Consider the following 24,824-nt stretch of genomic DNA (forward strand, 5'->3'; position numbering starts at 1 on the left):
GGAGCGGGAAGCATCAACTCCCATATGTGCCTTGACAGGGCACGCTCAGGGTTTTGAACCAGCGACCTCAGCATTCCAGGTCGACACTTGATATCCACCGCGCCACCACAGGTAAGGCCGGGTTGACCCTTTAAATTTTCTAAATGCACTCTGAAAAAATCTGAAACATGACATTCTTGATTTTAATTTGCAACCTGTTTTATAAAGTAGTTTATAATATAGTTTATAAAATAACAAATATAGGTTGAATATTGTTTTGATTTATGTGAACCAAACATACTTAAAAATCAAACTTTTTAAAAAATGGTAACCATCAACCCACTGAGCATCAATCTATCTCCACAAATTGCTACTTATTTTTATAAGTTTAGAGTTGTGGTAAATGCCTAATATATAAACTCAAGAAGGACTAATCATATAAACTTTCTCACAAAATAGAATTCAGGGAAAAGACTTTCTCTACGATTCCTTTAAATAAATGGTATTTGTCATTAAAGTACTGTTTTAACTTAAAAAGTTGAAATCAACATGGAATATCTAACTTCTAGCAGGAAATATATTTCTAAAAAGGTTTCTGACTCAATTATCTTTAACTTCTGAACATCTTTTAAAAGGTATAAATTTTCCAGAGGACCTAAACCAACCTGGTAGGCCAATGCCAGATTTATCGCTATGATCATAAATACCTTATTTTTATCAAGGGAGTGATTTAGATCAGTAGTCCCCAACTCCTGGGCCACGGACCAGTACCGGTCCTTGGGCCATTTGGTACCGGTCCGCAGAGAAAGAATAAATAACATTATTTCCGTTTTATTTATATTTGTCTGAACAATGTTTTATTTTTTAAAAATGACCAGATTCCCTCTGTGACTTCCGTCTAAAACTCACTCTTGACTGTCTCGGTCACGTGATATATTTATCTGTCCCACCCTAAAGGCTGGTTCGTGAAAGTATTTTCTGACATTAAACCGGTCTGTGGCCCAGAAAAGGTTGGGGACCACTGATTTAGATGCCAAGGGGCATAATCTTCATTTATGACTTGAAAATGTTTTCTAATGAAATATAGATGAGTTCTGACTCTGAAAACCCATACAATCTCTCTCTGAGCCACTGGTCCTTAAACTCTTGGGAGTGACAGATCTGTTTGAAAATCGACAGGGCCTAGCCCCTTGTTCCATCACAACAGGTTATGATCCTCTACACCAGACTATAGTACATAAGGAGCATGTATTTATTTACACATGACTCCAAATATTCTACCACCCTCTTTGGAAAATGAATTTCATTTTTAACTCTAAGAAATCACAATTTTTTAAAAATATATATATATATTTTTTAATTTTATTTATTTATTTTTTACAGAGACAGAGAGTGAGTCAGAAAGAGGGATAGACAGGGACAGACAGACTGGAACGGAGAGAGATGAGAAGCATCAATCATTAGTTTTTCATTGCGCTTTGCAACACCTTAGTTGTTCATTGATTGCTTTCTCACATGTGCCTTGACCACGGGCCTTCAGCAGACCGAGCGACCCCTTGCTGGAGCCAGCGACCTTGGGTCCAAGCTGGTGAGCCTCGCTTAAACCAGATGAGCCCGCACTCAAGCTGGCGACCTCGGGGTCTCGAACCTGGGTCCTTCCGCATCCCAGTCCGACGCTCTATCTACTGTGCCACCACCAGGTCAGGCTAAAATATATATTTTTAATTTCTTATTTTTCATTTTAGAGAGAGGGGGGAAGAGAGAGAGAAGGGGGACAAGCAAGAAGCATCAACTCCCATATGTGCCTTGACCAGGCAAGCCAGGGTTTTGAATCGGCAACCTCAGTGTTTCCAGGTTGACGCTTTATCCACTGAGCCACCACAGGTCAGGCAGAAATCACAATTTTAGCATAATTTAGAATTGCAAAAATATTTCTAAATACTTCTTCCTTTAAATTTTGACTGATTTTGCCTCTTCAATGGAATTAGAATAAAGGCAGAAATTATTAATTTGTAATACAACAGTATGCCTTAGAATAGTTGCATCTCGGCCTGACCTGTGGTGGCGCAGCAGATAAAGCGTCAACCTGGAAACACTGAGGTTGCCGGTTCAAAACCCTGGCTTGCCTGGTCAAGGCACATATGGGAGTTGATGCTTCTTGCTCCTCCCCCTTCTCTCTCTCTCTCTCTCTCTCTCTCTCCCCCTCCTCTCTAAAATGAATAAATAAAAAAAAACATTAAAAAAAAAAACTTACATTGTTAAAAAAAAATAGTTGCATCTCAAACGACTATAAATAACAAGTCCTGAAATTAGCTAATAATTTACATTTAAAAATGAACTGACCCAGTGGCACAAGATTAAATCCTAGACTCCAAATTAAAAATTTGGCATATTCCACCATTATCTGTTTGCAGCTGCAAAATATCAGCTCCTTTACAAAAAGTGTGTGTTGCTTATGGGGAGAAAGTAATCAAGCAATTGTAGCGGTCATCTTAACTTGCTTTATCAGTAACTTATCTATCATCGTGAACAAATGGAGATAGGTAGCGCCCTACACTAAACTTGGGAAGTACCTGAGTAAACATATTATCTTTAAAAATTATAAATATATAAAACATTTACTTTATGTATTAACACTCTTACCATAAGTATCCTCTCTTAAATAGCCCAAGAAATAATTTTGTAACAAACGTGACCCCAGAATAGATATATCCAGAGAACAAGACAATTTTCCTGGGTACCAGGACAATTTCCAATCAATTTTCACTAAGTCTTGGAACCTATTTTCACTGAAGCCTGTAATTTCTTTTCCAAATTCCATTCCTTTTTCCCTCTAAACATTAACTTAGTTTATCACATATCTTGTCAAAGACTATTTTGTTCCAAGCAGTCACAAAAAGGCAGTCTGGAGCCCAGTCAACCAACACAACCACCCCACTTACTGCAGCTCCAAAGTCTAATAGCTGCTGACCTTGTGCATGTCATTTAAACCCTTTGCACCTCACTTTCTGTATCTGCAGTGGTATTTACCTAACAAAGCTGTTGTGATGAGTGAATAATGCAAAACTTACAGAGCAGCCAAGCACAGTAACATGCTCAAAAAAGTCTGAACTAACATCATTCCAGTTTTTTCACCAAATCAAATAGTATCCTCCTACATACCTTTTCAACAGAAAACCAAATCAGAGGGTAAGTCAAAGGATTAAAGCATGTTCAGAAACACTGCCTTATTATTACTACAATAATGATTAAATGCAGAGTATAGACACTATAATCAAATCCTAGTTAGTATTTGGAATGACTGCATAAATATGTATGTAAACCAAACATTTATTTAGAAAACATAAAAGATTACTATTAATAATTGTCTTGCTCTTACTTCAGATTATCTTAAATTTTCAATAGTGCCACATAATTTTATAACTAAATTTTATTACAGCTGAACACTTCAAAAAGTTGTAGTTTTGAAACAGTTTGCTATGAGTAGAGAAATTCTATTCAGGAAGTACAGTACACATGAATTTATGGTACTTGCCCAAATATTACAAGTATATAAATTATTCTGTAAAATTGTTTCTTACACATAAGATCTAAAATGCAAAATAAAAAAAAGTTATTCAAAACAAATAGAAGCAACACTGGCCCCTATATGGTAAAATTAAGGTGTTTTTTTTTTCTTCTTAAGCACTCTAGATACAAATATTAAGTGTATGGGCTGAAAACTTTAAAATTTTTAATATAATTCAACCAGGTACACAAGTAGGACTCTATAAATATATTCCCTATAATAATCATATTTATCACAAATACTACCAAAACTCTAGGAAAAACGTAAACTACAAACACATTTTAAAGAAATTCTCAATTTTAACAACTACAAAAGCAATAACAATAAAGTTATTTGGTCTAAAAAATGAAGAGCAGTACAACGTAAATCCGAATACTGCAAAGTCTTTTTTGAGAATGCAGTCTTGAGTTTCTTAATACAGGGTACTAAATACTTTCAAAGGTAATAAGATGTAGTCTATACAACTTAAAGTCTTAACCTAGAGCTCCAAAATAAAAAAAAACTAAACAGATGAAAAGCAGGTATGTAGAAATAATGGTATAAAATATGATTTTTATACAAAAAGTACCACTCTTTAAATATATAAGGCTTAATACGAATATTTTTGGACTGTGAGTGTTGCAATTTTTAAGAGCAGTTTCAAACCATTCAACTATCAGTATTTTTAAAATGTTTTGCTATTTCTGAAGTGAATGCACATAGTACAAGATGCAATTTAATTCAACTTACCTATGCTTTTCCACGCAACAAAAATAAAACCTTTTTGAGCTTAGGAGAGATTATCTTTTGAATGCTTGATTTCTATACAAATTCAACTTTTAGGAATGTCAGAATTTTGTAATATGAACTAATGTATGCACCAGGAATTGACCCAAGTTTAAACAAAAGACACAAAAGAGACAAAAGCTGTCAAATAGTTTAAGTCTGCCCTATACAATTATAGTCATAACTACTTTTTACATGTAAGTGCTTTAAAGTAAAAAATATTTCTGTAAAAGGTATTATTACTATTACTAATACAGTAGTCCCCCATTATCTATGGTTTTGCTTTCCACAGTTTCAGTTATACAAGATCAATTGTGGTCCAAAATATCAAATGCAAAATTATAGATATAAATCATAAGTTTTAAATTGTGTGCAGTTCTGAGTACCTCACTTCATCTTATCACATAGGCACTGTAATCATCTCACATCATCACAAGGTGAGGACAGAACAGTATTTTGAGAGCCACACTCACATAACTTTTATTGTGTTCTATTTTATTATTGTTGTTGGTTATGTCTTACCGTGCCTAATTTATAAATCAAGCATTATCACAGGTATGTATGTATAGGAAAAAAACATAGTACATTAGAGTTCGGTACAATCTGTGGTTTCAGGCATCAAACCGACTAGGTTCTCAACATATCCCCATGGATAAGGGGGGAGCTACTGTACTTAATATCCAAGTAGAATTTTCTAAATTAGTTCCATTTGACCCATTTCCTTTGAAAAGTACCCTTCTGCCACAATGTAAACAAAAAAATGGTCCATAAAATGGTGACATTAAACACATAATTTGTGGTGTGGACCCTTAAATTGAGACCAAATATTTTATCAACCCAAAGCTAGAGAGATTTTATTTCTTGCACATGCCCAAAGTAACTAGTAACAACTCACATTTTCTGTAAGCCTTGAAGAATTTTATTTAACATAATGAGAGGTTTAATAACTTAAAGACTACCTAGCACTCTTCTCTTGTTCACCAACTGTTTTTATGACGATAACTCCGAGATCTGGAATGTGATCGAAAATGAGAGTGTTTTGCTGTTTGTGCTTTAGTTTCAGAATTGGTATACCCTTTAGGAGATTTACATGGGGATCTTGCTATGGAGTCAGAATGTCTTCCATGTGATCTTGACTTTGTTCCTGAGCTAGTCTGCTTTTGAGGTGAACTTGATTGTGATTTTCCTATTGATTTGGACCTTTTTTCTAGGGACTTGGACCTTGACCGTCCTCTAGAACCAGAATTCCTTCTTGGAGTTCTTGACTGCCTTGCTGAGGTAGACCGCCTTGGTAGTGATTTGGAGCGAGATTTAGACTGGCTGTAAGAAAATCGCCTGTGTCGAGACCTGCAAACATCCACAAAATTAATAAGAGTATATAGTTCACACAAAAACAGTTAATAGATTAGAAAAAACATTTGCAGGAAATTATATATTAGTTATGATTTTATTGGATAAATTAAAAGAAACAAATCTAATTTTATTATGCATGCCTTTGGTTCAAACATAACAAGTTTGTAATATCTGTTATTCTAGAGTATATAACCAAAATATTTTTACTTTGCTAAATATATCTTATGACAGAGGTCAGTTCTTAAAAATGCATATTTAGTCTGGGTTACACAACTCCTAAGAGATATTAAAAAGCAAAAGAGAAAAGGTAAGAGAGAAAAGAAATAATTACTTAAAGTTCATAAAATAATGCTTATGACAACAAAAAATCTAGATGTAGAACTTCTGAATTCTACCATGAAAAAATAAACAGTCTTCCCGTAGAAAATAGTTAAATAAAATAAGCTTAGACAACATTTTTATAAAACAACTGTTTTGAAGGCACTGGAGAATAACGAACACAAGAAGAACTTAAGGGGTTATAAGCCATGACCCTTTTACTCAGACCATTTGCCTAATACCAGCATGGCAGAATTAGGACCAACCAGAAAATGGCTACTAGTGGTCCCTAGTCTATCGCAGGGGTTAGGTTCCAGAACCCCCTGAGATAGGTTGAAAATACGCAAAGTAATGGCCTTATATTTATTTTTTATATATTTTTAAGGCTTTATAAACCCTCCCCACACTCTTTTTCCCCCCCACTCTTATAAACACTTCCTATGCTCTTAAACACTTTCTAAATAATTAAGATAATAAATATATAAAAATACCTATATATCTTAAAATCCCACGATACAGAGAAAAATCCTCGACTATTTGATTAAGCTGAAGAGACAGAAGTTAGAATTCAGGACTACCAAAGGAGCTGTGACTTGGCAGACAAAAAAATCCTAGAGACGAGAGAACTGCAGACAAACACCAAAACCCTAAAAACTGCATATAAATTCTCAAGTCACTGGCTATCTAAGCTTTGCATGCACAGGATGATTCCTAAGAGGTCAGCACAAAATTGCATCTGGAGATTCAATAACTGAGTCCTGGCCAGTTAGCTCTGTCAGTTAGAGTGTAGTGCCAAACCACCAAAGTTGCAGATTCAATCCTCAGTCAAAACATATCCGGGAAACATATGATGAATGTACAACTAAAGTGGAACACCAAATGAATGCTTTTCTCTTTGCCCTCCTTCCTCTCTCTGTCTCTCTGAAATCAATCAATAAAATAAAAAGATCCAATAACTGAGCTGAAATTTTATCACATAGTGCTGTGGACAGAGGCTGGAGTTTAAGCCCCCAAAGGTTAAGGAGCCTTAAGAAATAACCCACCCTTTCAATTAAGAAGCTGTAAGGGTATATAGAATCCTTCAGATAAGAGCCATGCCCTATGAATAAATGTAAAGCTGAAATAGATCAGCATTAACAATACCTCAAACTAAGCCTTGAAAGGGTCTAGGTGATCTGGCCAATACTCAGCCTGCTAGAAAAAAAAAACTTTATTTGCAGGACAGCAGCACTGAAAGCTTCTATAATTTTTCATCAACAATGTTCAACATTCAATAAAAACATTATGAGGTATGTAAGAAATAGGTTAAAAAACTAAGGAAAATAAAAGACAAAATAACTAGACCCCAAATAAGTTGGATACTAGTGTTATTCAGACAGGAATTTTAAAATTATTTGAATACGTCTTAAAAACTAAGAGAAAAAGATAAAACATGAAAAAGAAGGAGACTTTAAAAGAATTTTAGAATCTATAAAAAGAGACAAATGGGACACTTCAGAACTAAAAATATATATCTGAAATTAAAGTCACTAAATGGATTTAACAGCAGTCTAGAAACAACAGAAGAAAGACTGAACTGGAAAAAGATTATTAGGAAAACAAACTGAAACACAGTAAGAGAAAAGGGAATTTTATGAAATCCAGAACAGAACATATAGGATATCTGGAACATACTTATATAGCCAAAAGAAGTGATTAAGGCAGAAGCAATATCTGAAGAGATAATGTCCTAGAATTTTCTAAAACCAACAGAAAGTACCACCTCACAATTTCAAAAAACTCAGTAAACCCCACACAGAATAAGTACAAAGAAAACTATACAAGTCATATCACAATGAAATTGCAGAAAACTAAAGTCAGAAAAATTTGAAAATCTGCTAAAGAATAAAAGCACATTACCTTCAAAGGAGCGAGTAAGAATACTAGCTGACTATGGATATCAGAAAAACAATGGAAAAATATTATTAAAGAAAAAAAAGGGCAGGGGGGATAGTACCTGCCAACATACAAATCCATCCCAGAAAAAATATCCTTCAAAAATGAATATAAAATGAAGATGTTTCAGACAAGCAAAAGCTAAAAGAATTCACTGCCAGCAGACCTTCCTACTACCATATGAAATAATAAAAAAGCTTAAAGGCTAAAGAAAAACAACCCCAGATAGAAGCATGGAACTACAGGAAGGAATAAAAAGCACTGAAAAGGAAAAACACATTGACCTAGAATGTATTCTGAAATAAAAAGTCTTTTAGAAATCATTAAACTTCATTCCTGTGGTACATAGTTATAGAAAAAAAATAGAATGCTGTCCTTGAAAACAAAAATATAGCACAGAAAAAAAAATGAATTATATTTTAACATTCTTTGAGGTAGGGACTACTGCTAAGTGGGAGGGATGTAGGTATAAATAAGACAGAAGTCCTTGCTCCTCAAACAGCCTATAGTCTACTGAGAGTAACAAAATAGTTTTTTCTATATCTACTGAGGACAAGAGACATTTTTAGTTCAAGGAAATATCACATATACTGTATATATACTATGTATAGTACATGTTAGGCTTATTTGTATTCTCTCTCCTGTGTGCACACACACATACAAAATCTGATGCACAAGAATACCCTAAGAGCTAAGTAAGATTTACCTTCTCTATAATTTTACAGATAGAAAATACTAAGGTCAGTGAGGTTAAGCAATGATCTTATAACTAATACAAAGCAGAACAGCATTATCTTGCAAGATGTCGTTCTTTCTATTCCTGATACTCCATGATGATCTACAACAATAGATTTCTGTTTTTCTCCTGCCAAGTAGACTTTACTTCAAAAAGGCGGCAGAAAATGATGGAATATCTACCTTTTTTTTAGATCAATCAGGAGAAAAACTGGTTACTAAGGCTCTAATGCATTTGGCAACAATATATTCCTTTTTTTAACAACTTATATTCTTTTTTTTAAAGACTTTATTTATTCCATTTTTAGAAAGGAGAGAGAGAGAGAGAGAGGAGCAGGAAGCATCAACTCCCATATGTGCCTTGACCAGGCAAGCCCAGGGTTTCAAATCGGCAACCTCAGCATTCCAGGTTGATGCTTTATCCCATTGCGCCACCACAGGTCAGGCATAACAACTTCTATCCTTTTTTTTTTTTTTTTTTTTGTATTTTTCCGAAGCTGGAAACGGGGAGAGACAGTCAGACTCCCGCATGTGCCCGACTGGGATCCACCCGGCACGCCCACCAGGGGGCGATGCTCTGCCCACCAGGGGGCGATGCTCTGCACCTCCGGGGCGTCGTTCTATTGCGACCAGAGTCACTAGAGCGCCTGGGGCAGAGGCCAAGGAGCCATCCCCAGCGCCCAGGCCATCTTAGCTCCAATGGAGCCTCGCTGCAGGAGGGGAAGAGGGAGACAGAGAGGAAGGAGAGGGGGAGGGGTGGAGAAGCAGATGGGTGCTTCTCCTGTGTGCCCTGGCTGGGAATCGAACCCAGGACCCCTTGCACGCCAGGCCGATGCTCTACCACTGAGCCAACCAGCCAGGGCCACAACTTATATTCTTTATGAATCAAATGGGCCATTTCTTTTTTTTTCTTTTATAAACTAAGTCTTTCTACCATGACTACTGGATACTCAGTATGTTAAGACAGTGCTGCTTAAGGCACAATTTTACATCTCATTTCATCTTTGATATATAAAACTTTCATTTTATATGTACTATCTACATCATTAATTTTAATCTCAACTTCCTTCCCTTGAGTTTTTAATCACCAGAACTCAGCATTCTTCAGAACTCAACATCCTTAATTGTTGGGTTCATTTAGGAAACTTTTATTTATTTAAAATTCCTTACTTTTATTTGTCAGGTATACATTTTAAAATTTTTTGCTGTTTTTCAGTATATATTATCTTTCCATTAAAAAGGTTAAGTCTGGCCTGACTTGTGGTGGCAGTGGATAAAGCATCACCCTGGAAACGCTGAGGTTGCTGGTTCAAAACCCTGGGCTTGCCTGGTCAAGGCACCTATGGGAGTTGATGCTTCCTGCTCCTCCCCCCTTCTCTCTCTCTCTCTCTCTCCCCCCCCTCTATAATGAATAAATAAAATAAATAAATAAAAAGGTTAAGTCTGTCATAAAATCAAAACACTGGAAGGTATTCTAAACCTGAGTTAATCTTTCTACAAGACATGATTTTTTATAAATATTAAACAAAATGATTCTGTGATTCTGGTGGCCTGTTTTTCAAAACTCTAAAATATTTTCCAGAAAAAGTAAAAATTAGGTTTTCAATCCTCTTGTATTTTGTACTTACTCTTTAAGGCTATCAGACCGCCTCCTATTTCTTCCCCATGAAGAACTTCTACTTCGAGTTCTCCGTTGGCTGGGGCTTCTTGATCTCCTATGATCACTTGGAGAACAAGGGTGACGTTCTTTTGATTTCATCTGGCCTGGTGCTAGAATATGAAGTGCAAGACTTGTAATTCATTACCTGAAAAACACTCAAATAGTATTATTTTCTGAAAAATTTTAAACAAAAATATCTGTTATTGCTGAAACTCATTCTGCTGAACAAACAAGATCTAATGTTTAGTCACACTTACTTTTGCGATCACCTTGTGCAAACTGTATTTCAATCTGACGGCCACATACCCACTTTCTATTGAGATTATAAAGAGCATCTTCAGCATCGCGAACATCTTCAAATATGACTAGCTGTTAAGGACACTTTGAAGATCAGATATCAAGTAAAAAACGTTCTTTTTAAATAATTATTTATATGACATGAAATAGGAAAAACAAGTTCAAATTACTAAATTTATATGCCTACTATGATTTAAAAGAATGAGTCTAAAAATAAAAAGAACAAAACCAAACATGCAACTATCCTTTTAATGTATACAATAGTGTAGTTGCAATATGCATGTATACTTTCAGAGACTTTATGAGAAAAAAATGGTCCAACATTCGCTAGAACTCATTCTCTTCTTTCAGGTAAAAAAATCATCAGGTTTTTCATTGAAAAAAATCAGCATGCAGAAGCCTGTATTCTAAAATTAAAATTACCCTTTCAATAACAAGCTTTTTAATTATGACATTTTGAAGCAATTACTTATAAACAAAATTGCATGCACATAACCTAAAATACATTTTCAAAACTTATTTAGTCCTTTTAAAAAATGAGCATATTTACCTTTGAACCTACTGCTTTTAAATACCTTTATGCTTTTATTACTTGGGATATAATTATAAGAGAAACATAAAAGCAATCTCTGAACATCTAGAATTACATATATTGGTTTGTAACACACTAAACTCCCTTAACTATATAAATTATATATTAAACCTAACTATAATGGAAATAAGCTACATAAAATGAATAGCTGTATTTCAGGAGGTTATTCATTGGTTTAATTTTTCTAAAAATAGGAAACAAAAAGCTCAAGAAATGCAATACAAAATGAGACTTTGGCAATTACCTCAATGTCACTTGATCTTGAACCTTGACCTTTACTCTTTAAGGCTTGCAAGATGGACTTTATAAGAGATGAAGAACCAACAAAATCAGACTTGGCTTTGACTCTGGAACTCTGAGTAAATGTAGGAAAGCCGAAGTCTCAACCTGGTGTTGGCTTTAGTCTTTTGCTTGATAAAGACTTCCCCTCTTCCAGGTCTTTATATCTGTGTCCACCCTCCCTCTTTACTCCTTGATGCTTGAACTTTAGATGCCTTTTGTCTCGCCTGCTCGGTTTATGCTTGGATTCTAGCTAACAGGTTGGTTCAAACTGGGGGGTGCTTGCCAGCTACTGTGGACTGCTTTACATTTTCTGAGATAAAGAAATAAACACATTTAATTAGACAATATTAATCTCATATGCTCCTGAATATATATATATATATGTAATATGCACATGTATGTGGTACATTCATTCACATGCACACAGTAAAACAAAGGATATTGAACATAAGCAAATCCTCTTGGGCGGCGGGTGTAGAAGTCAAGTGGAATGTAAACGTCTACTATAGGGCCATACCGACCAAACTCACGACGCAAGTCCTCAGGCCTGAATTGTTTTAGAAATAAGGCAAAGAAATATGAATAGCTGGATTAAAATATCATGCCTACAGAAATCTAGTCAACACCCTCAAAAGAAAGTACATTATCGAGACTGGCATTATCTAAAATTGTTTAAGACTCACCCAGGGTTTATAAATGAAATAAAAAAGAAAGCTGAAAAACTATCAAGCCTTACTTTAGAAGATTCTGGTTCAAGAAGTTTGGACTAGGGGCTGGAAAGCTGTACTTTTACCAGCACTCCGGGTGGCTGTTATATCTACTCAGGTTGGGGAAACACTGACCCAGCACATCTACCCTTGAAAGTTATTCCAAGATTTTCAACTGTCAATATAAACAGCTCTAACTATTAACTATTATTTCATTAGGAACACATTCATTGGCTTCACTATAATTTCATGTTTATGTTAATTTTGTTTTCAGAGAGCAAGAATTAGATTTTAAAGAAATCCTAAAATCATTTCTCAGGCTTTAAAGAAAAATGGATGTTTTACTATTAAACATAAAGCAAAATATTATATTCTCAAATTTGACAAGTACAGTGGTACCATGAGATACAAGTTTAATTCATTCTGTAACCGAGCTCGTAAGTCAGTCAACTCATATATCAAATTTCTCCCATTTAAAATAACTGAAATAGATTTAATTTGTTCCAGCCCTGTGAAACATCCCCAAACCATCCTAAATTATGAAAAAAGACATTTTAAATTAAGAAACACACATGCATACTTTACCAATGCATAACAAGATATATAAAATAAAAGAAAAAAGTGTCTTTAGTACTGTATTCTTACCTTGGAGACAGATGAGTGCTGCTAACGGAGGTGAATGGCGGAGGAGGAGGGAGGGAGGAAGGGATACAGGTAGTGTAGACATGTAAACTAAAACCGCACATTCTTAACACTAAATGTAAACTAAAACTGCATTTTCTTTACTTTAAACAAAACTAAAACTACTTTCTTTACTTAAAATGAAACCACAAAAACTTAACTGTAAAAAAAATGCACTTTCTTAACTTTAAACTTAACCTAAGCTTAACATTACTATTTTTCATTTAATCATCACCTGTTTTGCCTTTTTGGCTGCACTTTCAGCACTTTCACTTGCAGGACTTTTGAATAAAAATCTATCCAAAGAGGTTTGCTTTTGCCTGCCTTTTAAAATGTTACGGAAATGTGACAGTTTTTTGGGTTTTTTTATTCATTTTTGGAGAGGAGAGGGGGAGACAGAGGGAGAGAGAGAAGAGATACAGAGAGAGAAGGGGGGGAGGAGCTGGAAGCATCAACTCCCATATGTGCCTTGACCAGGCAAGCCCAGGGTTTCGAACCGGCGACCTCAGCATTTCCAGGTCGACACTTTATCCACTGCGCCACCACAGGTCAGGCACGGAAATGTGACAAACAAGTGTCATTAAAAAGTGCTGAAGCACGACCAGTTGAAACTTTTTCTGGGTGTTTCTTTTCAATGAAACTTGAAAGCTTCTCCCACATTGCCAGCATGTCTTTAATTTCACGTGCAGAAATCACTTCCTCCAAATATACCTCCTCCTCACTACTAATCTCTTGCAGAAGCTCCGTATGTTGCATCATCTGTAGCTCCTTCAACTCCTCAGTTGTGAGTTCCTCCTCATGTTCCTCAACGAGCTCGAGCTCATTTACATCACCTTCATCTACCTCCAGACCCATTGACTTTCTGAGGGACACAGTCTCCTCCAATGCTTCTACCTTGGTCTTGGTCTCTGGTTCGAATCCTTCGAAGTCCCTGTCTACAACAACATCAAGCCATAACCTTTCCCATGCCAAGTTCAAGGTTCTTCTTGTAACTGCTTGCCATGCCAAGTCAATAATACGTAAACATATCACGATGTTGTAGTGATCTTTCCAAAACTCTCAAAGGGTTAGAATTGTATTCTCAGTCACTTCAAAGCAGCGGTGGAATAAGTGCTTTGTGTAAAGCTTTTTAAAGTTGGAAATGACCTGCTGATCCATAGGCTGCAAGACTGAAGTCATGTTGGGTGGAAGGTAGAGGACTTTCATGAATTTGAATGCATCAAGAATGTCATCTTCGGCCCTGGTCAGTTGGCTCAGTGGTAGAGTGTCGGCCTGGCGTGCAGAGTCCCAGGTTCGATTCCCAGCCAGGGCACACAGGAGAAGCGCCCATCTGCTTCTCCACCCCTCCCCCTCTCCTTCCTCTCTGGCTCTCTCTTCCCCTCCTGCAGCCAAGGCTCCATTGGAGAAAAGTTGGCCTGAGCGCTGAGGATGGCTCTGTGGCCTCTGCCTCAGGCGCTAGAATGGCTCTGGTTGCAACAGAGCAATGCCCCAGTTGGGCAGAGCATCGCCCCCTGGTGGGTGTGCCAGGTGGATCCCGGTCGGGCGCATGAAGGATTCTGTCTGACTGCCTCCCCGTTTCCAACTTCAGGAAAAAAAAAAAAAAGAATGTCATCTTCAAGACCAGGTTGGTGGGCTGGAGCATTATCAAGGATTAGTAATGCTTTCATCAGTTTATTTTCTTGAAGATATTTCTTCAATGCAGAACCAAAGACGAGACTTACCCATTCAATAAAAAACTGCTGCGTAACCCATGCCCTAGCATTGGTGCGCCACATAACCTGCAGTTTTGCTTTAAGAATCTTGTGAGTCTTAAAGGCTCAACGATTTTCAGAATGATACACTAGCAGTGGCTTTACTTTACAGTCAGTCACCGCTAGCATTTGCACACACACAAATGCAAGGGTCAGACGGTCCTTCACGGTTTATGGCCTGGCAGCTTCTTCTCCTCTGTGGTAATGAAAGTCCTCCGGGGCATTTTTCCCCCAAACAATCCTGTTTCGTCACAGTGAACTCTTGTTGGGGGATGTAGCCTTCCTTTGTTATAAGCGCAGCAAAACATGCAATGTACTCCTCAGCTGCCTTAACGTCAGCACTCGCAGCTTCACCATGCCTCACCACCAAGTGGACGCCAGATCTCTTCTTGAAATTTTCAAACCAGCCGCGACTTGCCTTACACGTATCTTCTGCTGCCTCTTTTGAGGTTGATGGTTCTTTCTTCTTCAAGTCGCCATAAATAATACGTGCATTTTTGCATATTACAGTCTCTGTCACTGTCTCTCCTGCCAGCTCTTTCTCTTTCACGCACACCAGCAGAAGCTTCTCCATTTCTTCATGAATATTTGTCCTTAACTGGGACAGAATTGTAGTTCCTTTCACTGGATTTGCACTTTTGATGGCATCCTTTTGTTTAAGGATGGTACAAATTGTAGATGTATTGCAGTCGCACAACCTTGCCAATTCAATCACTCGTACACCACGCTCATGTTTTCTATTATTTCTTGCTTTACTTCTATCGACATCATTCTCTTCTTCTCACTACTGTCCTTTACACTAACTTTCTTTGGCCCCATGATAGCACGCAAAAATAGTTAGTAAAAAGTGCAAAAATGATGCAAGAACAAGTGCAGCGCACGAGATTCGACTTGATTCTGCAGGTAACACGTGAGAAAGAACAAGATGCTGGTGTTGTGCTGCCAATACTGGACCCGTGCGCCAATGCGCCAACTAGCGGCAGCTTCCCAAATCACGACTCGTATCTCGGGACTTCGCTCTGATCTCGAACAAAATTAAGGACTGAATAGCAGCTCATATCTCAAAAAACATTGTCTGTTGGTCTGCTCGTATCTCAAGGTACCACTGTATACTTGAGCCTCCTATATGCCCTTTAACGTGATAGGTATTTAAGAGGGATACCAAAGAAATATATAGTCTACTTGTCTTTGTGGAGCTACAATTAAACTTAAGAGACAAAATACTTAGCACTAATAGCTGACAGTTACAGTGTATTTATCTGTTAGCCCCCCCCCATCTTAAGACCACTTAATTCTCACATCTCTATGGTTGTTTACAGATTAGGGCACAGACGAATGAATTCACCTAAGGTCACTGAGCCAGCAAGAGACAAGAGCTAGGAATCAAGCTCCCACAGCCTGCCACTAGTCTGTTCTTTTTTTTTTTTTTTTTGTATTTTTCTGAAGCTGGAAACGGGGAGAGACAGACAGACTCCCGCATGCGCCCGACCGGGATCCACCCAGCACGCCCACCAGGGGGCGATGCTCTGACCCTCCGGGGCGTCGCTCTGCCGCGACCAGAGCCACTCTAGCGCCCGGGGCAGAGGCCAAGGAGCCATCCCTAGCGCCCGGGCCATCTTTGCTCCAATGGAGCCTTGGCTGCGGGAGGGGAAGAGAGAGACAGAGAGAAGGGGGGGGGTGGAGAAGCAAATGGGTGCTTCTCCTATGTGCCCTGGCCGGAAATCGAACCTGGGTCCCCTGCACGCCAGGCCGATGCTCTACCGCTGAGCCAACCGGCCAGGGCCTCTTTTTTTTTTTTTAATTTCTTTTATTAATTTTTTAGAGAGGAGAGAGGAGAGAGAGAGAGAGAGAGAGAAGGAGGAGAGAGAGAAGGGGGAGAGAGAGAAGGGGGAGAGAGGGGGAGGAGCAGGAAGCATCAACTCCCATATGTGCCCTGACCAGGCAAGCCCAGGGTTCCGAACCGGTAACCTCAGCGTTCCAGGTCAACGCTTTATCCACTGCGCCACCACAGGTCAGGCCACTAGTCTCCAACTACAGCCCACTGCCTCATGGAGATTTTAAAAGACAGCATCAAGCTATGTGCAAAAAACATGCCTCAGAAAAAATAAGAACACTTCAAAACATTGTACAGAAAAAAGACTCAAAGATGACTGCAAAGGTCCTAGCTTGGACAAATAGAAGAAAGACAGTGTCGCTGCCAAAAATTAGCTACCTGGAAAAGAAAGTTAGAAGAGGGAGGAGAGAGGCAAAAGTTGTTTCAGGTTTAAAATGCAGAATTTGAGGTGATGGTGGGATAACGACTAGAGTTCTATAAGCAACTGAAAATTGTGATTCTATAAATTGTATTATTTTCTTTTATTTTCAAGACTAGAGAAGTCAATGATTACAATTACAGCTAGAGATGTGGATTTCAGAATTACTGCATAAAGATTCAACTAACACTGACTAAGTAGCCACTGTATACCAGTAGGTGCAGTCCATACTATGACATACTCTATTTTTATTATTTTTATAAATATTTTCATTTTTAAATATTTTTATTTCATTCAGTACTCATTGTAACGTTTGTCTGCCTTCCCTCAGAGATTACTATACTAGCTTTAGAGGGCAGTGACAATGTCTTTTTCTTTCATTCATTCAACAAATATTTACTGAGCACTATAGGTCAAGCTCTAAGGTATGGTAGAGAACAAGAAAAACACAATTCTTACTCCCGTAAAACACAGACAATAGGGTCAAGATTCTCAGCCATTCCTGAATACTGAAGTTATTTTTGAAAAGAATGTTAAAGAAACAGGCACTCTAATTTGATGCATCAACCCTGGACCATGATGAGTCCCAATATTATTAAAATTTTTATAAACTTTATAGGCAATTCTACAACTCAGGGTTAAGAATCACTTTTAAGTAGGTGTTTCCACCAGTGTAGCTAGCATCTTAGTACCTAGCATAGTTGCTTGGAACAAACTAGGTACTCAATATATTTACTGTATTAATGAGTGAAGAACACATTATTGTTACCATGTAATAGTTAAGGAGACTGACAGTAAGAGCAGTTACCTTGCCCAGAGGTACACACTGCCAATAGCAAAGCTAGATAGAATTCAAATTAATGTCATTTAATGCAATCATCCCACCAACCAAATATGAGTGGCTGATAGAAAAAAGGATCCTAGATAGCATAAGGAAGGAGGTTGGAGCAATGTGCTTTACAAAGGCTTGGAGTCTCAGAAGCTAAGGGTGACAGAAGTCTAAAGGAACAAATCTTTTCTCAAGAGAGCTGGCTCCCATTCACTGTCTCCACTACCTCACCTGCCGGCTGTTGTTTTGTTTTCATTTATTTTTATATTGGTTGTAATCTATTTTAAAAGATTGGTTTAATCTATTTTATGTACTCATAAAAGTACAGGGAATAAAACAAACACCCAGGTATCCACCAAGAAGATTTATTATAGCTCAATAATTGCCCTATTTGCTATAGTTTTTAGTATATTTTTAGAAATGAGACATTATATACTTCTAACTTAGAAACAATCATTGGTGTTCACCATCCTCCGCAGAACTACAGTATATATTTTTACTGCAAATGCATATATCCATAGACACAATTTTATATGTATCAAATTCTATGTAAGTGGTATCAGACTATTTGTATAATTTTGCACCTTACCTTTTCCTCCCTTGAGATTGAGATTTCTCCATTTAGCTCTAGTTCTTTGTATTGATATTGTCAGCAACAAATCATATGAAACTGCCAAACAGTTCTACAAACTGGTTGTGCCATTTTATATTCACCAATAATGTATAAGAGTTACAGTTGTGCCAATCTTTGTCAGCACTTGGTTTTATGTCTAATTTTAGCCATTCAAGTGGGTGTTAAGTGGAACCTCACTACAGTTTTAATTTGCATTTCCCTAATGACAAATGATGCTGAGCACTTTTTCATGTGCTAATTGGCCACACATAGTTTTTTTATGAAATGTCTTTGTCTTGAGTTTTTTGGCCCATTTTAATAATGTTTCTTTTTATTAATGAGTTATAAAAGTTCTTTATATTCTGAAAAAAGTCCTTATCAGATATGTTTTTGTGACTATTATTTTCTCAGTCTGTGGCTTGCCTATTTACTTTGTTTTTTTAACCAATCTTTTTGTTTTGTTTTTAACTTTAGAGAGAAAGAAAGGGGAGGGAGAGAGAGAAAGATGGAGAGGGGAGAGAGGGAAAGGAAAAAAAAAAGAGAAAGGGAGAGAGATCAATTTGCTGTTCCATTTATGCATGCATTCATTGGTTGATTTCTGTATGTGCCCTGACTAGGAGATGGAATCTGCAATCCTGGTGTATCTGAACGATGCTCCTACCAACTAAGCAACCCAACCAGGGCTTATTTACTTTCTTAATGATATGTTTTAATGAACAGAAAGTTTAATTTGGGTAAAATTTATTTTATCAATAGTCCTTTTTCTTTAATGGTAACTACTTTTTTGTCCTGTAAGAAATCTTTGCCAATCCCCAGGTCATGAAATATTCTCCTACATTTTCTTCCAAAAGCTTTATAGACAGCTCTCTCTATGGAGCATGCATGCACCTTTCCCCACCTCCTTCTCCCAGGCTTGGTTTCCCTCACCTCTCTCTCCTAAATTCCAAGGGCCCTAGTTTGACCTAACTTGTTTCCTGAGGTCCTTTGTTCTACAGCACACTTCTTCTACCCCTGTAACTTTCTAAATAAATTTTCTCTTATAAACTAAAAAGCTAAATAAATAAAAGCTTTAGTTTTATCTTTTACATTTCAAATGATAATCTAGCTCAAATTATGTGAGCTAAAGGTTACAGTTAATGTTATTTCCTATATGAATATCCAGTTATTACAGCATCATTTGTTGAAAAGACTTTTCTTTCTCCACTAAACTGCTTTGGTGCCTTTGTCAAAATCAACAGACTCTGTAAAGTGTGGATTATTTATGGACTCTCTATTCTGTTCTATTGATCTACCTGTGTATCCTTAGGCCAGTACCACACTGTCTTGATTACTATATATATATTTTTTTTAATTTTTAAAAAATTTTTATTTATTAATTTTAGAGAGGGCAGAAAGAAAGAGAGAGAGAGAGAGAGAGAAAGGGAGAGGAGCAGAAAGCATCAACTCCCATATGTGCCTTGACCAGGCAAGCCCAGGGTTTTGAACCAGCAACTTCAGCATTCCAGGTAGATGCTTTTACCCACTACACCACCACAGGTCAGGCTACTATATATTTTTAGTAAGTCTAAGTCAGGTAGTATAAGTCTTCTAGCTTCAGTAACCTTTTTGAAAACTCTTGGCTATCCTTACATTTTTTAGAATTAACTTGTCAGTTTCCATTTTAAAAAAAGGCCTTTGATCAGGAATCCTTTCAATCTATAATATAATCAATTTGGGAGAGAACTGAAAACTTACTATCTTGTCTTCCAATTTAAGAGCATGGGGTATCTATCAATTTTTGTTGATCCTTTTAATTTCTTTTGGCAATATGTTGTGGTTCTCAATGCAAAGGTTTCAACATTTTGGTTTTCTGTTGTTAAATTATTCCTAAGTATGTTTTCTATACTAAGATAAATGGAATTTTAAAAATATTTTATTATTTTCAATTGTTTGCTGTTAATATATAGAAGCAGAATTTCATAAATTTACTTTGTATTCTGATAATTTACTAAAACTCATTAGTTACTATAGTTTTATGTAAACAAACATATCACCTAAGAATAGGGACAGGTATAACTTTCACCTTTATAATTTTTATGTCTTTAATTTTTGTTTTGTTGCACTGGTTAGGATCTGCAATAAAATGCTGAACAAACATGAACGTGGGCATTCTTGTCTTGTTCTGATTTAAGGGAGCAAGCATTCAGTTGTTACCATTAAGTATGACGTTAGCTATAACTTTTTCATAGGCTCAGGAAGTGTTTTCTATTCCTAGCTTGCTGAGACTTTTTATTATGAATCTTGCTGAATGCTTCTGTTACACCATCATCAATGTTAATATCAATACAGCCTCATATCCACTGTAACCAAAGAATACTACTAACTATGTCCAAGAGAGGTACTTATCAATGCTCCTCAACTTAACATACTATGCATTAAAACAGGAATGTTGTATTTGGGATTTGGACATTACGTTGTTCCATTAGAAAACTGTATCTGAGATTTTTTAAGAATTACCTTCCACAAAGTAAAAAAAATCAGATATTAACATTCTTCCTGATCCACCTCTTACTTTACTAGTGAAAAAAAAAATAGTAACACAAATTATAAAACTGTACAATGTATTTTGTGTGTGTGTGTGTGTGTGTGTGTGTGACAGAGACAGATATGGACAGACAGACAGGAAGGAAGAAAGATGAGAAGCAACAATTCTTTGTTATAGCTCCTTAGTTGTCCATTGATTGCTTTCTCATGTGCCTTGACTCAGTGGCTGCAGCAGAGCAAGTGACCCCTTGCTCAAGCCAGCTACCCTGGGCTTAAGCCAGCGACCTTTGGGCTCAAGCCAGCAACCATGGTGTCATGTCTATGATCCCATGCTCAAGCCAGCAACCCCGTGCTCAAGGTGGTGAGCCCGCGCTCAGGCTGGTAACCTCGAGGTTTTGGACCTGGGTCCTCTGTGTCCCAGTCTGATGCTCTATCCACTGTGCCACCACCTGGTCAGGCTCATTTTTGTCTAGTTTTTCCTTTCTTTATTTTTATGTAATCAAAATCATATACCCTGTTTGTTTTGTTTTTACATTTATCCCACTGATTTTCTTTGTAAGCATATTAAATGTTAAAGCTAATAATTTTAATGTCTACGTGTCATATTGCTACTTAAACTTATACTGCGTGCCACCCTTGTCCAAAAAAATGGTTAGTGTAGGTTACATGTGTGATTCTACTTTCATAACACTACTCAGCAGCTGTGCAATCTTAGGTAAAATACTTAATCTCTCTAAAATTGAGTTTCTTATCTGTCAAATGAGACTGTTACAAACATATAGGATATTGTGAAAATTTAATTCATAAAATGTTTTTAGTACAGCACCTCATCTTTTAGCGAGTGCTCAAAAATGTTAACAATGGCCCTGGCTGGGTGGCTCAGTTGGTTGGAGCGTCATCCCAATACACCAGAATTTGGGGTTTAACCTCTGGTCAGGGCTCATACAAAAATCAACCAATGAATGCATAAATAAGTGGAACAATAAAAATGTTAAGTATTATTATTAATACAATCCTTCTAGATTAATTGCTCAGTAACAGAATTCAGAAGTGGTGAAAAATGGAAAAGAAATCAATAAATCTCAATTATCAGTCTTGATTACTCAGAGATAGTTTATCTACATAGATTAGAGGTCATATGTCTCCTGCAGGTCATGTGTCACCTGTATCGTGTTTTGTTTGAACTGCACAATGATTAAACATAAAAAAAACAAACAGGGAAACTTGAAACTGCCAGTATTTTACAGCTTTTACTTTTTAAAAAATTTTTATGGGTTCATTTCAGCCGAACTAAAGACACTGCCAGGAGGCATAATCTCAAATGCATTATTTTACAACTTTTAAATCTAAAAGACTCGGAATTTCGTATGATTCAACTTAATAAATGTCAACATTTTGAAACGGAGTATTTATACACACAAAATACAGGTTTCTGAAGTCTTTTGAAAATCAGGACCATACAGCAACAAGTCCAAATGTCTACACAGTAGTTATAATGCTGTCCCCATTAGATGGCACATGTTCTTTTCCATTTGCTACAGTTCCTACCATCTTACTGTGCCTTATAACCTGACAACTTCACTCATTCCTATTACCCTAGCTGGCCCCTGTGGCCATTAGAATTGGAAACCTCTCATTTTTTGTAGACATACATGCCTCCTCCTCTTGGGGAGGCATGTTGCTTATTCAGTAATCAAGTGGTCTGTTTAACTGTGGGACTTTTTCTTTTTTACCTTACCCAAATTATAATTTTTGCTTGTTTTCTATCTAATTAATTGATAAACAGGTTGAGAGAAGAAATGTAAACACAAGCATCTTTCAGATGTTAATTAAGGTATAATAACTCACAGTCTACAGTTGTGGCATATATAAAAGTAGGGATCTTAAAAAAAAATACTTAACATTTACTCCTCAAAGGTAAATGATGATTAGAACAGATGGCTCTGGAGTCAAGGACTCCAATGTATTCGTGGCTGTGAAGCCCCGATAAGTCATTGTAACTCTGGGATTCAGCCTTCCCTTCTGTACAGTAAAGATATTACTGCATACCTATGAAGGCTGGGGGAAGACGTGTAAACTACGCGAGCCCATTGAAATGAAAATGTCTATTAATGCTCCCGCTCCCTAGTCATTCCTCCTGGCTCCTAATAAGGTAGAAAGTGATATATGAAGAAGTTATTTCTTATGATCTATGTTTAAGCACTATGTGGACAGAATTCTTAATGAAGGAGTGAGTAGACTAAGAACATAAAAAATTGACCAGGGAAGTCTATTCAAACGGTCATAATGGATATTTATACTGTATTCAGAACTTTAAAGATAACCACATAAATCTCATTACTAAAGTTATCCTCTGTGCATAGTATAAAACTGAGTAAGAAATTAACCCGCACCACCTTTACTAGAGGAGAATGAGAAGAGCAAACTGTAAGGACCAAGGCACGCATTATTTTGTAAAACGTTCTCACCATCCCCAATTCCTCTTCACCTAGGAGGCAAGGCGCGCGGCTTTACCGCGGCTCGGCGACAAAGGGGCTGAAACGCAGGCACCCGCCCGAGCGAAAACACGCGGCCCAGGGCGGGAGGCCCCGGCTGCCGGGACGGAGACGGCCTGCGCCCCCGGTTCCCCAGGATGGATGGGTGGGCACCCGCCCGGGGCGGCGACCGGGGCGCGGACGCGCTGCTGCGCGGCGCCGGGCGGAACGCCGGCCGGAGGGCGGGGGCGCGAGTCCCGCCCAGGCCCCGAGTGGCCGCAGGGCTCCTCCACGACCCGGGAAGAGCGCCTCCGCGGGAAGCCCCGGCCGGGCCGGCGGAGGGGCGCGGGGCAGACCAGGAGGGCCGTGGCCCGGCTCCGAGATGCGGCCGTTACTCCGCCCATCCCCCGCGCCCCAACCTGCGGCGGCCGCCGCTCACCTGGTGGCGTCCGCGACGTTCCTGACGAACAGGGAGGTGTTCGGGGGCCTCGTGTAGCGAGACATGTCCGCTTCCTCCGTTCCCTCCGGGCCTGCCCGCGGCCGCCGGACTCACTCCGTCTTCGTTGCCGCCACCGCAGCTCCGCCGGCCCCCAGCGCGACCCCCTCCCCTCGGCCTCGAGCCCGCCAGCGCGCAGCCGCAGAGGCGGGCGTGGGGGGGGGGGGGCGTGCTGAACGGTGCGAGCCCGTCCGGGCGCTCGGCGCGGGGGTGGGGCCGAGGCCGAGGGAGCCCGGGAGGGGCGGCGCTGGAGGTCCTGGGCCACGGGTTGGAGGAGTGGGAGGCACGAGGTGCCCGCCTCCGAGGGGACCTAGGAAGGGGGCGCAGGAGGAGTCCAGGGTCGTGGCGTGCACGGGGGGCGGTGCTGGAGGCCGAGGACTGGGAAGGCGGAGGGAGCATGTGAGAAGGCGGCGGCGCAGAGGCTGCGGTGGGAGTGGTCCTAGTCGGGGGGCTGCCCTGGGGTTCGCGGTCGGAAGGTGTCCGGCGGGTGGGCCGTGCGCGTTTCCGGGAAGCGGCGGTGCTAGGGGCCTGGTCTTGAGGAGTCCATGGCGGGGACAGTTGGGGTGGATGCCTGGGGCGTTCTAGGTGCTGAGCCGGGGAGCCGGGGGTTAGAGAGCATCCCGTGAAGGAGGCGTTCAACCGGGCAACAGCCGCAGGGCGCTGGAGCCTTCATCCCTGTATCCTCAGCTCTTGGCAACTGTTCTTCCTCCTGCCCCTTTGGTCTTGAACCTTATTTAGACTTTCCAACTGTGAGGATTTTTAATTAATTTGTTTTAGTGTTTCAAATCTTCATTCATTACAGGAGTCCTCCCTTATGGGGCGAGGCCCCAAGAACCCCAATGGATGCCTGGAAACTGGGATAGTACCAACCCTTACATATACACTGTTTTCCTTTATATGTTTATACCTGTCAAAGTTTAATTTATAAGTTTTGCACAATAAGAGATTATACCATCAGCTAATAATAAGGTGACCAATTATCCTCCTTTAGGGAGAACAGTCCTTCTTTTGTAA

The 24,824-nt window shown here is 38.7% G+C and overlaps 1 protein-coding gene across 4 annotated transcripts; it reads right to left on the reverse strand.

The window, feature by feature from the left end:
* Positions 1-5,208: 5,208 nt before the first annotated feature.
* On the reverse strand, positions 5,209-24,125 carry SRSF12 (serine and arginine rich splicing factor 12). Of its 4 annotated transcripts, XM_066254250.1 has the most exons (5): positions 23,754-24,125; positions 11,925-12,031; positions 10,571-10,672; positions 10,282-10,423; positions 5,209-5,659 (listed from the first exon to the last, which is right to left on the reverse strand). In XM_066254250.1, exons 1-5 carry the CDS (start codon positions 23,816-23,818, stop codon positions 5,290-5,292), a joined length of 786 nt encoding a protein of 261 aa, XP_066110347.1. In that variant the 5' UTR covers positions 23,819-24,125; the 3' UTR covers positions 5,209-5,289. The 4 variants fall into 4 exon arrangements, with proteins under 4 accessions (XP_066110347.1, XP_066110350.1, XP_066110348.1 ...); XM_066254253.1 differs by lacking the exons at positions 11,925-12,031; positions 23,754-24,125 and adding an exon at positions 11,447-11,569 and having other exon boundaries at positions 10,571-10,682; XM_066254251.1 differs by lacking the exons at positions 10,571-10,672; positions 11,925-12,031.
* Positions 24,126-24,824: the final 699 nt, after the last annotated feature.

Source organism: Saccopteryx bilineata, chromosome 1 (assembly GCF_036850765.1).
Source record: "Saccopteryx bilineata isolate mSacBil1 chromosome 1, mSacBil1_pri_phased_curated, whole genome shotgun sequence".
Taxonomy (NCBI): Eukaryota; Metazoa; Chordata; class Mammalia; order Chiroptera; family Emballonuridae; genus Saccopteryx; species Saccopteryx bilineata.